At 37.6% G+C, this 15284-nt stretch overlaps 1 protein-coding gene across 1 annotated transcript in view; it reads right to left on the bottom strand.

Annotated features, from left to right (window-relative positions):
* Positions 1 to 15284, bottom strand: part of LOC135577008 (dymeclin-like) — a 225210-nt gene that overhangs the window by 64995 nt on the left and 144931 nt on the right. The window contains 1 exon segment of the mRNA XM_065044447.1: positions 6833 to 6935. Coding sequence (XP_064900519.1) covers positions 6833 to 6935 — 103 coding nt within the window.

Raw genomic sequence — 15284 nt, forward strand, 5'->3', positions numbered from 1 at the left:
ATACAGGGAATTAACAATTAATTAACTAATAATTAATTAATTAACACTTAAATAATTAACACTTAAAGAACTAACACTTAAAGACACTTAGAGAACTAACCCTTTAACCTACATCACTATTGCCTAGCCTTGCTTAGTTTTGTGTAACTTACTGTAGGAGAAACAGGAGTTCGCTGACACCTTGCAAAGATAATAATCCGTGTGTGCATCCTTGGGTGAACTAGATAACAGAAACTTGGGCACAGGACAGGAGGTATGCCAGTTTTAACCAACTCAGCAGTCTTGGTCCTAACCAACTCATCACACTGGACCAAAGGTGACCGTGTACAGAGGAGACCCGCGTTCACAATCACTGCGCAGCTGCAACCAGGAGGAGCCAGAGGTGGAAACTATGGAAATGGTCTTCTGGAACTCATTGTAATAAGAACCGCCTTCTCGAGGACAGGTTATGAATATGTATAGGTGTTCCTAGAACTTTCATGAATATGTAACACTTTACTGCATTTAACCAAGCTCACAACTGCTGTAAAAACACACACATCTTGGGTGGAGCTATCCCCTGTGTGTCCAGCGTTGTAAATACATACCTTCTTTACAATCTCAGAGGTTGTAAGGTCGTTTCCGTGCCTCAAGAGCAGCTTCATTTTGCCCCAACTATCTTCTCTCCCACCATGAGGACCATGTGAGCTGGTTTGAAATAATTCATCTGAAGAAGGGTATGACTAATATTTAGAAAATGTATTTATAGTTCTTTGGTTCAATAATGGAGTGGATACAGACATTGACAAGAATAACCTGATACTGAAAATGTTACTTGTTAATATTCTCATATTTTCTCTTGCTGTCATTCCAATTGCAAATCACAGATACCTGCAGCGGAAAAATCTAAATATTTCTGTTATACTGTATTTTTTAAATAACTATTTTTAATAACTATTATATTTTAATTACTATTTACTACCCCATACAAATGGACTGATTTTTTTTAAACAACTAAACCAAATCCCTGGTCAGTCCCCAAGTGTCTCTGTAAAACGTGAAAAAAGAAGTTCTCATGTTTCACCAATGTCTCATATAGAAAAAGTAGCATGAAAAAAATCCCAATTCCAATGAAGTATTTAGTACCAAACAGCCTAAAAGGCTCTGACCAGACTTCCTTCTGCATCCATGTCCTTGACTGTATATGGCTGCATGTTGAAAAAAAAAAAACAGAATTATATTTTTATAACATATGGTAACACACTTCTGGTTTTTAAGCACTACATTTTGCAATCAAAACCTTGCTTTAGGAACACTAAAAGTTTGGTTTACTACATTGTTGAAATACAGAGCAGTTCCAAAAATAAATCCTACTTTTTGGAGAGCTACTGGATGGGGATTTTTTATTTGATTGTGGTGGTTTGACAAAGTCCAGCCATCCAGAGTAATCAGGAAAAGCATCTAAAAACCAAATCAACAAAGAAAGATGCTTCAGAATGTTCATTTTTTTCATCCAAAATCTTAAAAAAATGGAATTAATCCAAGTTGAGCAAATGTTGGCTTACAAGGCAGTAATAAAAAATTCAAAAAACTGGCATAATTTATACCCTTTACTGCAAAATAATGACAATATCCTAAACCTATATAACTACTAAAGGAGGAAAACAAGAAAAAAAATTATAATGTTAATGTTTGGCTTTCTTCCAATGTGTGTAATAGCCAAAATAATTGGCTATTTCAAAGGCTTTACCAGGTGTTTGTATCACTAATGTCAGTTCTTCCCACTTCTTCCAATTTGTTCTCATGTCTCCTAAATCTGAAGAGCAAAAGATTTTCAGTCACATTCAGAAGATGCTGCTGCCACACTAAATATTCTTAAAAAAAAAAAATAGCAATTTTCACCCTTATTTTCCCAAATCTTGAGAATATTAAAGTGGAATAAGGCTTAATGCCATCTACATAACATGAATATCAGACACCAATGAGACTTTTGTGGAACTCCTGAATGATGAAAGGAAAACATCTTTTTGAAGAACTTCTTGATTTTCTTCAATATATTTGTCTAAAAATCCTTCAACCACAAGCATATGATTAAAATCACAATAATGCAAAGACCAACTGCAAATAACTATTAGTCCTTCATATTAATATATGGAAGTTTAAATAGATGGAACTTCACCAACACTTTCGTTACAGAATTTTAGGATTGTTTGCTCTTTCTGTTTAAGGATAATTTATACAGCATTTTTTTCAGGAAAGTGTCCATGTCAAAGAAATAACTGATTAATAATTCAGATAGAACTGCAGAATTTGGTGATCGCTCAATACAAAAGCTTTAGATTTGGGTTACGCTGGTTATTTCAGTCTATTCTGAAATTGCTATTTTTTGATGATATAAAAATAGGGGGATTAGGTAGGAGTAATATTCTTTAAAATATAATTCATCTGAAGGAGAGTATGACTAATATTTAGAAAATGTATTTATAGTTTTTTGGTTCAATACTGGAGTGGATACAGACACAGCCAAGAATAACCTGATACTGAAAATGTTACTTGTGTTCATGAGCCATCAACTCGGAGTAATCAAAACGAAGGTAATTTAGTGTAAACCAAGGCGATTCTCATATTAAATGAAATTTAAATCACTAAAATCCACATACTGTAGAAAACATTAAAATATGGTATTGGTTTACCATGTACTACCTTCAGTAAACATCCTAAAAATTTCGTGTATAATAATATTTTAAGGGTTTTTTACAGTAGAAAAAAGAGGATCTAAAAATTCACACAAAAATGAAGTTTTTTAGATTATTAACAATGTCTGCTTAATCCAATCAAAAAATCTTACTGACTTAGTGACATATAGAAATTGAATAAAATACAGGGAAAAATAGTACTGAAAAGACCTAAGCGGTGCTTTTGGTAAAAAGTAGGTGGTTTCTGAGTTTTCAAGAAATATTATGACAAAATATTATTTTGGGCTTCTTCCCTCCTCCCCACTATTTGACAAATCTGGACAATATCTCAATTAGGAGTCTTGATTTAATTTGCTCAAAATTTCCCATTCTGCCACCAGTGTCTTCAGTTCTCCAGCTTAACGAGTAATCCACATTTTGTATGTTCGCAGCAGTTACCGCCAAGTAGTATTTTTACAGACTCCCAGCTAAACGACGTTAATTGCATCACGCTAACGTAATTATGGTTGACCGGTTTATTTGAAAGTGGGTTTAATTTCATTTCTACATCATTACTGGAGTCATCAGATGATTGCGGGGAAGATTTCCTATTTTTTCACAATCACACGCATCTATAGGAAAACATTTATGTCTGGTGGCGAGTTCTGCATTCAACGAGTTCTTTAGATAATTTCAAAAATTAGATAGAGCTGCAGCATTATTATATTAAAAGACATCACAACCTTAATTTACAGTTCAAATACTGTTCACGTTGATAGTGCATGAAATGCTTGTCCGCTGCATGCTGGATAGGAGAAAAAAAATTAACTTTTTGCACACCATAGAATCTTTTCGGTTTGAAGAGATCCTCAAGATCATCAAGTCCAACCGTTAACCCAACCCTGGTACTAACCCATGTCTCTGAGAACCTCGTCTCTGCATCTGTTCAACCCCTCCAGGGATGGTGACTCCACCACTGCCCTGGGCAGACTGTTCCAATGCCCGACAAGCTTAATACCCAAACCATCTTCAGCTGGCACAGTTTCCGAGGGTTTAACCTTAAGAGAGGGCTTAAAGATGTTGTCACCCAAAGGAAAATTTCTGTAACCATTTTACTAGAAATGGTATTGGGATCTGGAAATATAAATTCAATAACCAGCACAGTAGCTGGAATGCAGCTTTATTCATTTAACCTTTCATCGTATTGGAGTTTAATAAAACTAAGCATTATAAACTTATCGCTGGAATGTAAGACAAGGACTAGATAGATGAGAAGCTGGAGAGGAAGGCACAGAAGCAAATAAAACCATTCCCGATGTGGATGTATAGACAAAGAAATTCAGGTAAAGAAGTTTCCTTTGGGGTGCTTGTGCAAAATGAGAGCGTGTTGGTCTGACAAGCTTTTGCACGTTATTTTTATTTTGCATATTAATCAAATGCTTTCATGTTTGGCCTTTCTAGGTAGGTCCCTGGCTAATATTTGGGTTTTTGTGTCAAGTGTTGCCCTCTTTCCCACTCATTTTAGAGCATTTTGGGAGGTTTGAAGTCGACTGCGATCGTGCAATTCGGTGGACGGATTTTCCTTGGCCAGGATGCAAATCTTGTCATGCTGTTGTGGATATTAATAATGACAGAGTTGAGACCTTGTCACTCGTCTGCTGAGTAGCGCAGGGAATAAATTTGGAAACAAGGTTTCATAAGAGAATTGCAGTCAGGAACAGGACAAGGTTTTCTGTCTAAATGAGAAATTTCAGAATGAGTCTAACCTGGGAATAATTTAATCTTTTACCAATTATTAGGAATTTCTTTGCATTCCTGTTAGTATTTTGGATTTTTGCTCACCATTATGAGAATCTGTAGCTGATAAATACACAGATCCATAGTCTCGGTCTGACTAAACTGAAAATTTTTACTTTCCCATTGGTCTTAGTTCACACAAACCCCCTCACATTGAGATGATTTTATACTGCAGCTGATGTTCGGAAGGAGTTTAAATCTGTTTATTTCTGCCATGTACATACATGGATTTTCTTCTGTATTAAACAGTTGCTCTAGGACTCGTTTAATGTGTGTCTAGGGTGATGTGCAAGTCTTGAGGGTGAAAAACCTATATGAGTTGGCTTTCTCCAGTCACCTTCAGCTGGCAATTTATCATTTCACTAAGGTATTTGAGGTTGGCTTCCTGGATTTATTTTGCACCTCACATCTTAGAATCATAGAATCATTTTGGTTGGAAAAGACCCTCAAGATCATTGAGTCCAACCATAACCCAACCCTGGCACTAACCCATGTCCCTGAGAACCTCATCTCCACATCTGTTCAACCCCTCCAGGGATGGTGACTCCAGCACTGCCCTGGGCAGCCAGTTCCAATGCCCGACAGCCCTTTCCGGGAAGAAATTGTTCCCAAGATCCAACCTCAACCTCCCCTGGTGCAACTTGAGGCCATTTCTTTGTGTCCCTGTCACCCCTCACCCTCCTGTTCTCCAGGCTGAACCCCCCAGGTCCCTCAGCCACTCCCATCACACTTGTGCTCCAGCCCCTTCCCCAGCTCCGTTCCCTTCTCTGAACTTGCTCCAGCACCTCCAGGGCTTTCTTGGCGTGAGGGGCCCAAAACTGAACACACAGATTTGAGTTAAGCCCTGAAACTGTTATTTTAAACATCACTTTGAAATTAAGAATGTTCAGTTTGTTGTCAAAGTAATTGTTGACGACAATTTTTGCTGGGGCTAAATGTTCCACGCTAAAACGGGGAAATTAATGGAAATATCAAGCGACACAAACACCCAAGTAAATTTGGAGCCTGGACCCTGTTACATGACATTTGTGAGCAAACAGTGGATGGAATTCACTAATTATAAATTCCAAAATTGAAGTCAAATGAGAGGAGGTAGTTATACTATGATACGCTGTATTGCAGTCATAGAATCGTGGAATAGTTTGGGTTGAAAGGGACCTTTAAAGGTCATCTAGTCCATGTCCCTACTTGTTGAGAAGCCAACCCAGGAGAAAGAGTCACCAAATCCTCTCCAAGATGTTTGAAGTCTTGGGGGCTTTGAGTTGTTTGTGCCCATGCAGATAAAAGAGCTTTATCCAGCTTGTGCATCATCTTACCAGGCAAACAGAAGTGGGATCTCCTGTTCTTTAACCACAAACTAATCTGCTGAAATGTTTTGAGTTCCAAAAATTAAAGGTCAGATGGCAACTTCCGGGAGAGAAATCAAAAGCCTGAAACCCACACGTGTCGTAAGGAGCTTCACGTGAATTAGAACACGGTACAAGGGCAGGAATACACAGGAAAAACCTGCAAGTGATTCATTTGCTCTGTAAACCCACCTCTCTCTAGTTTGTATGGCACGTGTCAGCAATAATAACTAAAAGATGCAGGTAAAGAAATCTGGTTATTTAAATTAAAGTCATTAAACTATTGTATCAAATTATCCTTTTAGGTACTCTTATGCTTAATGATCGAGTAATATGATAGTAAAGCCTCAGACAGGCATGTCCTGGAACATGTATTAACGCTGAAAATAAAACACTTGTTCCATTTTCATGCTCAAAAATCCACAGCAACTGATAAATCAACATTTTTTTTACACAGTATTGCAGTGAGAGTTCGAATGAGTACAAACCAAAGATCCTTCAGCAGTACAAAGATATTATTCAAGTCCTTGGAAGACATTTCCTCCTTGTACCAAAACTAGAGATTTTCCAACAAGCCATGCAATTAAATTACAAAATTGTTGCCAATTTGTGGGTATTGGCTCATTAAAATGAAGAGGACACGATGGATTCGCTGTTCAGAACATACCGATTTGCCACATGACTGCAGAACTTCCCCAAAAGCTCCTTGGAAATTGTTTTAAATCCTTTTTAGGAAGCCATAGCCCCATTCTTAAAAAATAATGTTTTTAACTGTATGATGTAAATATCCCAAATTACAAGTGGCTTGAGAATTGCAACTTGACAGGGTACAGTGAGTCTTTTAGCCATGAATAATTGCAGTTTTGTTTTGCTATTTTTAAGCGGAATTTTTTTTTTTAAAGACATTCTGGACATGACATCATTCCTACAGGTTCCTGTATTTTGGTGTTGGTGGTTCCTCAGCTAATGCACATTTGGATAAATCTCTGTAGGGACATACCAGTTGTGTTTTGAAACATGAAGTTTGATACTCGCATAATCAGGGAGCAGAGAGTTGGTCGAACCAAGGGAACCTCTTAGGGATTGCGTGGCTTGCTCCAGCACTTTGTTGTGTTTTTTAGGCAGCAAAGAAAATAAACTGGAGGGAGAAAAGAAGTGGAAAAAAAATATTAAAAATAAATTCACAATAGTGTCCTGAAATAGTTCAACTACCCAATCAGAAGAGACGGTTTATTATATACACAAACTTGAATAAAGAGATTTTTAGAATGCAATGAACAACAGTTATACAATTTATTTATTTATTTAGCATCTGGGCTAAGCAACAGTAAAATTTGAATAGAAATATTCTATTCAACGATGTGAAGAACATCATTTGTTCATGATTAAATTCTTAAAAAGTCAAGCTGTAACAGAAAGAATGGTATACATGGAATTTTAAATTCATAACCATTATGTGTTTGCTAAAATGCAATTTTTAAGTGCAGCATCTCATGCAATATAGTGCAACAGATCCTTAATCATCCTGTGTATTATTCATTTCAATAATTCAGTTGTTTAGTACAGGAAGAACCCAAGTATTTTACAGAAGCTTTGCTCTTGGAGTTGGTGGTGCTTGGGACATGGAGCAGTTGCAGACATCTTGTTTGTCACATCATTTAGAAAATATTAAATCCAGTTTAGCAATTAAAAAAAAAAAAGTGGCAAAAATACTACCTCAAGTGTTATATTCTAGATAGTTTCTATTTCTCAGAATTAGAGAACAGCTTCAGTGCTCGGAAAGCTTTTCTGCCTCAAGAAATGACGCTCGGCATTTCAAGAAGTCCTCTTAATTTTTTTTACTTAAAATATATCATTGATATTGTATCTGTCACAGATGGTAGGAGTAGATTTCTCAGAGTATCAGTGGTTTTCCCTTTCTTGCTAGTCAACAGCCTCAGGAAAAGGTTTTTCCAACACTTCTCATCGCCACAATGAATTAGTTATGCTCCTCAAACCTAAATTTTATTTCTCAGGAGCCGACTCAATAAATTCCACCATTTCCCAACACCTCTTCCATCAGATATTTCTCAGAACAGATTAACAGTGTCCTTTTAAGGACAACCTTAATCACAATGAAGGCATCTAATTAACCCATGTGAGAGCCCTTGGGTAGGTTGGACCATCCTCAAGGTTGATCCAGAGTCTACGAACATGAGGAACGGGCTTGAGACAACATGTTTGACACCAAGGCTGGTATCACAGCTGGTCCCACCAGGATAATCCCAACCAGACCGATATGACAAGAAGGTCGGACTATATTGCAAGACCTCTGTGGTGGTTACAGGGGTTGAGAGTATTTGGTGTTTTCAGGATAACACAATATTTTTGGCACCACGAAAACTGGAATCTTATTTTTTCCTTCGTGTTGTCCAATGGAGACTCGACGTGTCATTCCTGGGACCAAACGCCAACCTCTCACTAACTCACAGCTATTAGAACACCCCATGTTAAAAAGGGGAGCAGCAATACAGAAATAAGATATATTAATAGGCTTTCCACCTTTTCCCCCCCCTCTCATAATCTACTATTGTATTCGCAGACTGAAATTTTTGTTCAAAATTTGGATTTGCAAACTGGCCCTTGGCCCAAACCAGCAGCGCTATTTTTCAAATTGCTGGGATTTTTGAAGCCTTGGATTTCAGAGATATTGTCATCAGCACCATCTAGTGCTGCAGAGACAGAATAATCGGTTAAAACCACCCTGGTGATGGTTGGGGAGGGCAACAAGAACAGGTTAAACCTGGTGTGTCTGCTCCAGAAGATACAGAAAATTTCACAGAGAGGAAAAATTTGGAAAAAAGAGGATTTCCAACTAGTAGATTCTTCTCCAAAACACATAAAGCATTTCAGCTACCAAGGATATTTAAATAGAAACAAAGAATTGGTATCAGGATTTTGAAAAGTGCATTTATTCAACACATATGTTAAGGAATATGCACATAAATTTGTATTCTGCATGGAATTGGGAGAGCAAAGAGCAAATTGATTTTCTCTGACAGATATGGAGACAACTGGGAAAAAGAATAAGAAATTAAAAGGACGGAAGATTATTTCTTTATATCCTATTTTTGCCTTTTTTTTTTTTTTTTTTTTTTTTTGTAATTAAGTGTAAGGTAACTAAACTCGAGTGCCTGTTTATGGCATAAACAAGCCCTTGGTGGCTGATTTCTATCTCCCAAAGGGGGGACGTTCTATTATCTGCTGTCTTTGGCACCGGGACTTTCCCTCGCAGAGTTTTGCTTTCCTGCCTTCTTGGTCCACTGCCCAAAACACCAATATTCAGGTTAAAAACAAAACAAAACAAATAATGTCCGACAGCCCTTTCCAGGAAGAAATTGTTCCCAAGATCCAACCTCATCCTCCCCAGGTGCAACTTGAGGCCTTTTCTTTGTGTCCCTGCCTCCCCTCAGCCTCCTGTTCTCCAGGCTGAACCCCCCAGGTCCCTCATCCGCTCCCATCACACTTGTGCTCCAGCCCCTTCCCCAGCTCCATTCCCTTCTCTCAATTTGCTCCAGCACCTCAAGGGTGTGCACTGGGAGGTGACGGGGTCCAAGGAGTGTGAACAAGTCTTCTCTGAAATTAGAGCGGTAGCCAGAGGTTTCCCAAAATGTGTAGCACTGAGTTTTCCAGCTGTGCTTATACTCGGAGTTTTCAGTAGAATGAAGGGCACGAAGAGGCTGGGGAAGATGCTGTCCATGTGATTCAGTGATGGGATGGAGAGAGATAAGGAAAATTGGGAGCAGCAAAAGGCTCATCCCTGCAGAGCTGGGTCCAGCAGATCTGCTGTCATTAAAATTGTGATTTGGGCACCAAATTCACCCCCTACCTCATCCTGCTTTGTCTCAATCGCTTAATTCTTGTGTGGTTAAACCCAGAGATGCTGAGTTGTGCCATGGTAAAGCTGACCACTATTATCCATTATTATTTCCTGACTTGAACATAAGTCTGGTAAGGGGTGAGATGAAAATTATCTTGTGTTTTAGGCAACTGAGTCCAGCAAAAATAATTTCTCCCTTGCCTCTTTGCATTTAATTTTTTAATTATTATTATTATATTTAGGTTGTTAGGCAGATCATTTTAAAAGGAGACATTCCCAAGAGCCACTCGCTCATGTTCTCATGTCTCACTTAGGAAACAGCTTCATTTTTTTACCTGCAGTTACAAGTCAACAGGAGAAGTGTTTTAAGCTAAGTGCTATAAAATTCAAAGTGCTCTGGAAAAATTGGTTATTGGATGTATTGATCTATACAAGAACATTACAGGTCACTTCTGCCAACGGCAGCCTGAATTTCATCTGTCTCTATGTAGGGTTAAGGTGGTTCTGAGGGTGCTGCTTCAAGAGCATTAGTTAATATATTAAGTTAATGCATGCGATACAAATCTGGACTTAAATGTTGAATAGTTCATTATTCTGCCTTATTAATATGTTTATAGTTGATATATTTGATAATTACAATATATATTATATTTTATAATTTATAGAAATAAATGTTATGATTATATAAAATACAGATATGCATATATAATCCCCAAAATGTATCTGTCTACATTAAAAAAAAATCAAGTAATATTTGGCCTTTTTGCTACAGAGAGGAATTCATGCTGGCAGTTGTTGAGTTGGTTTTAAAAGGTTTTTCTTCCCTCTCTCTACAAGGGAGGTCAATCAAGGTGTAGATAGAGAATAGCAAATGTTCTCACTAATTTGAGTGTACTAACTAATAAACTAAAAATAATCGGAGGACAAGGTGATCGGGATAAATGCAGCAAATATTCTGCGCTATTATATACTATATATACTATATATATATATATTATATACTATACTGAACTTTCCCTCGCAGAGTTTTGCTTTCCTGCCTTCTTGGTCCACTGCCCAAAACACCAATATTCAGGTTAAAAAAAACCAAACCAAACCAAATTAATAATAATAATAATAATAATAATAATAATAATAATAATAATAATAATAAACACACAAAAAACCCACCTCACAATTCTCTTCTTCATAAATTCTCCAAGAATCATCTCTTAGAGGAGCATGAAGGTAAGGACACGTAGGCAGGAAGTTTTGACACCGAGAATTAAAATAAACATTTATCACAGAATTGTACTCAGAGCAAACTGCAATCCCTCAAAGAGCTCCACAAAATCACAATTAGAAAAAAAAAAAATTAAGGTCAAATACTCTCATTAGATACTGAATTTGGAGGTCCAAAGGACGCGGTGTTGGCTCCCGAAATGGTGTAAAACTTCATCACCAAGTAATTCACTTACTACACCTCGACCTCTGAAAACCTCCTTGAAAAATATCAGCTTAATTTTTAAAGTATTGGAGCAGATTTAATTACAACCCTCAAAAAGAATTTGCATGAAATTTCACTCATAAAATTATTTTATCTTTGACAAAATTACCTTCTAAAGGAGACACGCTATCGTGCGGCAGTCACATCTTTTCTGTAAGATTCAGGGGTTTATTTTAAGGTATGAAAAATGCAATTAAAAAAAAAAAAGGCAACGATGTTTTATAACAAGGTTGTTCCCGTCTCCACAACACGGTACAAGAGACAAACCCCGAATCATGCAGAGGTGGGAAGTAAAACCACCTCCCAAATTTCCCTCACATGTTTTAGTCGCACTTGTATTTTACCCCACTAAAAATCAGGCTGAGATCAAACTGAACATAATATATATTATGTCCTCAGAGAGGGCAGCTTGAATGACAATCTCAAGGTCTTGTGCTTCTGATTTTTAGGAAATAAAGCATTGGTTTCTTAATTTCCTCTATAGAGATGAAATTTTTAATTTAACACAAGGCTGAACCTTGATCAATTATAAAAAAAAAATATTGCAGACTAAACACTAATGGTTGCTTAAATACAAGTGATTTGATTATGTGTTGTTTGCACACACAATATTATAAAATTCTAATCAGTAACATATGAACTTAAGGATTTCGAAAGGCCAATTCTACAAAGCCCGTGGAAAAAGGAAAACAAAGAAGTCAATAGTGGGAACTTATTTAACAAGTTTCTTCCTGGTCCATCAAAAATCACACACACACACAAAAGCTTCTGTAAGTTCTGCAGAAAATCTAATTTGCAGTAGATTGAAAAAGTGTATAAAGTCTATTTCTCACATACAAAAAAATGAATGTATAAAATGAAACTGTTATAACTAAAAAATTAGAAAAAAAAAAGGAAGTAAAATTAGAAGTTAATCCAAAAGTTTATATTTGCCAAAATCTGGAGCTTTCTGAAAACATTGTATGAGAAGGAAAAGTATCATTTAAATAGGACAACCCATGATAATGGCATTCTAGTTAATCGTGAGTGTACTAATGGAACGATGATTGTGCGACACATCCAAAGGAAGAAATCACCAGTATAGAAATATAGACTTGGTCTAGCGCACTCGGGTTATTTTTCAATAAGACTAGAAAAAAATATAAAGTATGATATTACCCCTTTTAAGAAGCTTTTACACTTGGTACCACATGTGTTTTTTTTTTTTTCTAATTAAGAAACTCAAATGATAAAAAGCAACATGAGATGAATTATATGAAGTGAAAATCAGACATCTGTAGAGTGAAAAATCTTCAAATTTGAATCTTGAAATAAGTTTTCTTAAAATGCCCAAACAGGAATATATTATTGGCCTTTCTAAATGCCAATAGCTATTTAACATTTGCTATAGTTCCCAAAATACTTATAATTATATGAAGATGATATATAAGACAACGTGTATCATTCATACACATGGATGATAAAGAAACGCTATGGTTAAACTTTGCAAAATGCAGATTCATTACAGGAACGTCAAGTAAAAAGAAAAAGACATTTTTATTAATTTTTTTCTTTACCTTTCAAGAAGTTGGACATAAAATAATCTTGTGATTTAATGCAGCCAAACTTGAATTTAGCAGCAAAGGATCCAAGCTGCTCCTCAGGAGTGAAGGATCAGCAACTAAAGACCATCAGAACAACAAACAGATGCCAATAATGCAATAAAGCTGCTCAAAAAGTCACTGGTATTGGTATTAACAAAAATATCCAGCAAAGTTTTCCTTTATGGCACTGCCATGTGCAGATCTCACAATGATGGTTTGAAAACACAAAGGTTCATAGAAGAAAAGATGTTAATTATTAGACCAGAAAACACACCTCTCCATGAAACATGCAAGAAACTCAATTATTGAATGGATTTGAGAAAAAAAGGGTGACTTGACCAAAATGAAAAAATAGCAAACTTTTCTTCACATGCCTAACAGAGGATCCTTCAAGCTATCAGAAATTTAAAAAAATGACAAGTTTTAGTGAAATGGAAACTAAAGTACCAGTTGCAGGGGTACAGGTCTGTCTTAGAGAGGTGGTTGAAACCAAGCATGAGGCAGAATAAACAGCTTTTTTACACTGTCAGGGCCTATTGCATCTCTGCTCCTACACACTGGGAACAGGAGGAGGTCACACTTAAAACACACACTCAAAGCCAACTCAGCAGTGTTGCAACATCATCCTCATGCTCGGTCATAGAATTACTTAATGGTTTGGGTTGGAAGGGACCTTCAGAGCTCATCCAGTCCCACCCCTGCGATGAGCATCTTCATCCCGATCAGGTTGCTCAGAGCCCCGTCCAGCCTGGCCTGGGATGTCTCCAGGGATGGGGCTTCCACCACCTCTCTGGCCAACCTGGGTCAGGCTCTCACCACCCTCAGAAGCAAAAATTTCTTCCTCATGTCCAGCCTGAATCTCCCCTCCTTTAGTTTCAAACCATCACCCCTTGTCCACAACAGGCCCTGCTCAAAGGTCTGTCCCTATCTTTCTCACAGGCCCCTTTTGAGTGCGCAAAGGCCACAATAAGGTCTCCCCAGAGCTTCTCTTCTCCAGGCTGAACACCCCAACTCTCTCAGCCTGTCCTCCCAGCAGAGCTGTTCCAGCCTCGGATCATTTCTGTGGCTCCTCTGGCCCCTCTCCAACAGGTCCATGTCTGTCCTGTGCTGAGGCCTCCAGAGCTGGTTGCCAACAGCAGACAGAAAAGCTGCACCAGGATTCCTCCTAAATTGCATCCAGGTTTTACTTCAAAAGCCAATGGGGAATTACAGAGGCTGAGCCCAGATATGGGAATGAAGGACAGACAGAATCACAGGAGGTTCCATCTAAACATAAGGAGAAACTTCTCTGTTGTGAGGTGCCAGAGCCCTGGAACAGGCTGCCCAGAGAGGCTGTGGAGTCTCCTTCTCTGGAGACATTCAAACCCACCTGGACACATTCCTGTGTGATCTGCTCTGGTGACCCTGCTTTAGCAGGTGGGTTGGACTGGATGATCTCCAGAGGTCCCTTCCAACCGCAACCAGTCTGGGATTCTATGGGGTCAACCCTCAGCTTCAGGCTGCTCCTGGAATCCCTCCACATTGGGGAGAATGGACAAACCTATGGACAACGTGGTGTGGCTCTAATGGGGAGGGTAGTCAATGGGTTAGGACAGCAATGAAAGTCCTTAAATCAAGACTGGCTGTTTTCCTAAAAGCTCCGTTCTATTTCAACCACAGCAACTTCAGCCCAGAAGAAGGAATTAATTGTGTCTTTGGTCTGCGTTATGTTAGAGGTCAGACTCAATGATCAAAGTGGTCTCTTCTGTTCCTATATGCATTTAGTAATGGTCTATATGTACTAAATCAAAAGAGATGGAGGTAACACTACTATATAACTTCCATATATTTTAATTTTTTTTCCATGCTACATGATCTGATGAAAGATGCAGACAACAAATCCTCTTGGGAGACAACTCAATTAATTGTATTTATAGGTTTTGTCGCATTAAAATACATCTGGCAAAGGTAAAACTGGCAAAGGTATCAGCAGCATTAAGGGCAAGAGGAGTATATTCTGTAAAGAAATAACAAAAAAATAAGAGAAAAAAAAAGCTACAACTTTAGAAGGGGGAAGACAGGAACAACCTTTGAGGCTGAAAACCAGGAGTCACAGAGTGGGAGACAAACGGAGTAGATGAACAGAGGAAGGCGAGATCGAGTTATATGACAGAAAAAAAGGAATAAGGATTGAACATCTGCCAATTCAAATCACTGGTGAGCTTCTCAAGGGAAAAAAAAATCAATTATCTGAATATTTTAAAATATTCTATATGTGTTGAGTACATAAGTAATTTGCAGTGCTCAACGTACTTTATTTGAAGCTTGAAAATTCAGACGTTGTGAATATTTTCTCCTCACTCTCCTACTTCAGAAGTATATTGCAAATAAATAGAACAGCATGCAAACACAAAACACTATTTGGTGATGTAAAAAAAAAAAACAAACAAAAATTTATGAGGAATGTTCTCAAGCAATTCAGCAATACTCCATGTTGTTCATTCCCTCTGCTCTCATATACATGCCACATGGACTATTGTTCTCCATTTTAAAGAATTAACTATAAACCCTAAACACCAA

This window comes from Columba livia, chromosome W, assembly GCF_036013475.1.
Source record: "Columba livia isolate bColLiv1 breed racing homer chromosome W, bColLiv1.pat.W.v2, whole genome shotgun sequence".
In the NCBI taxonomy this organism is placed as follows: Eukaryota; Metazoa; Chordata; class Aves; order Columbiformes; family Columbidae; genus Columba; species Columba livia.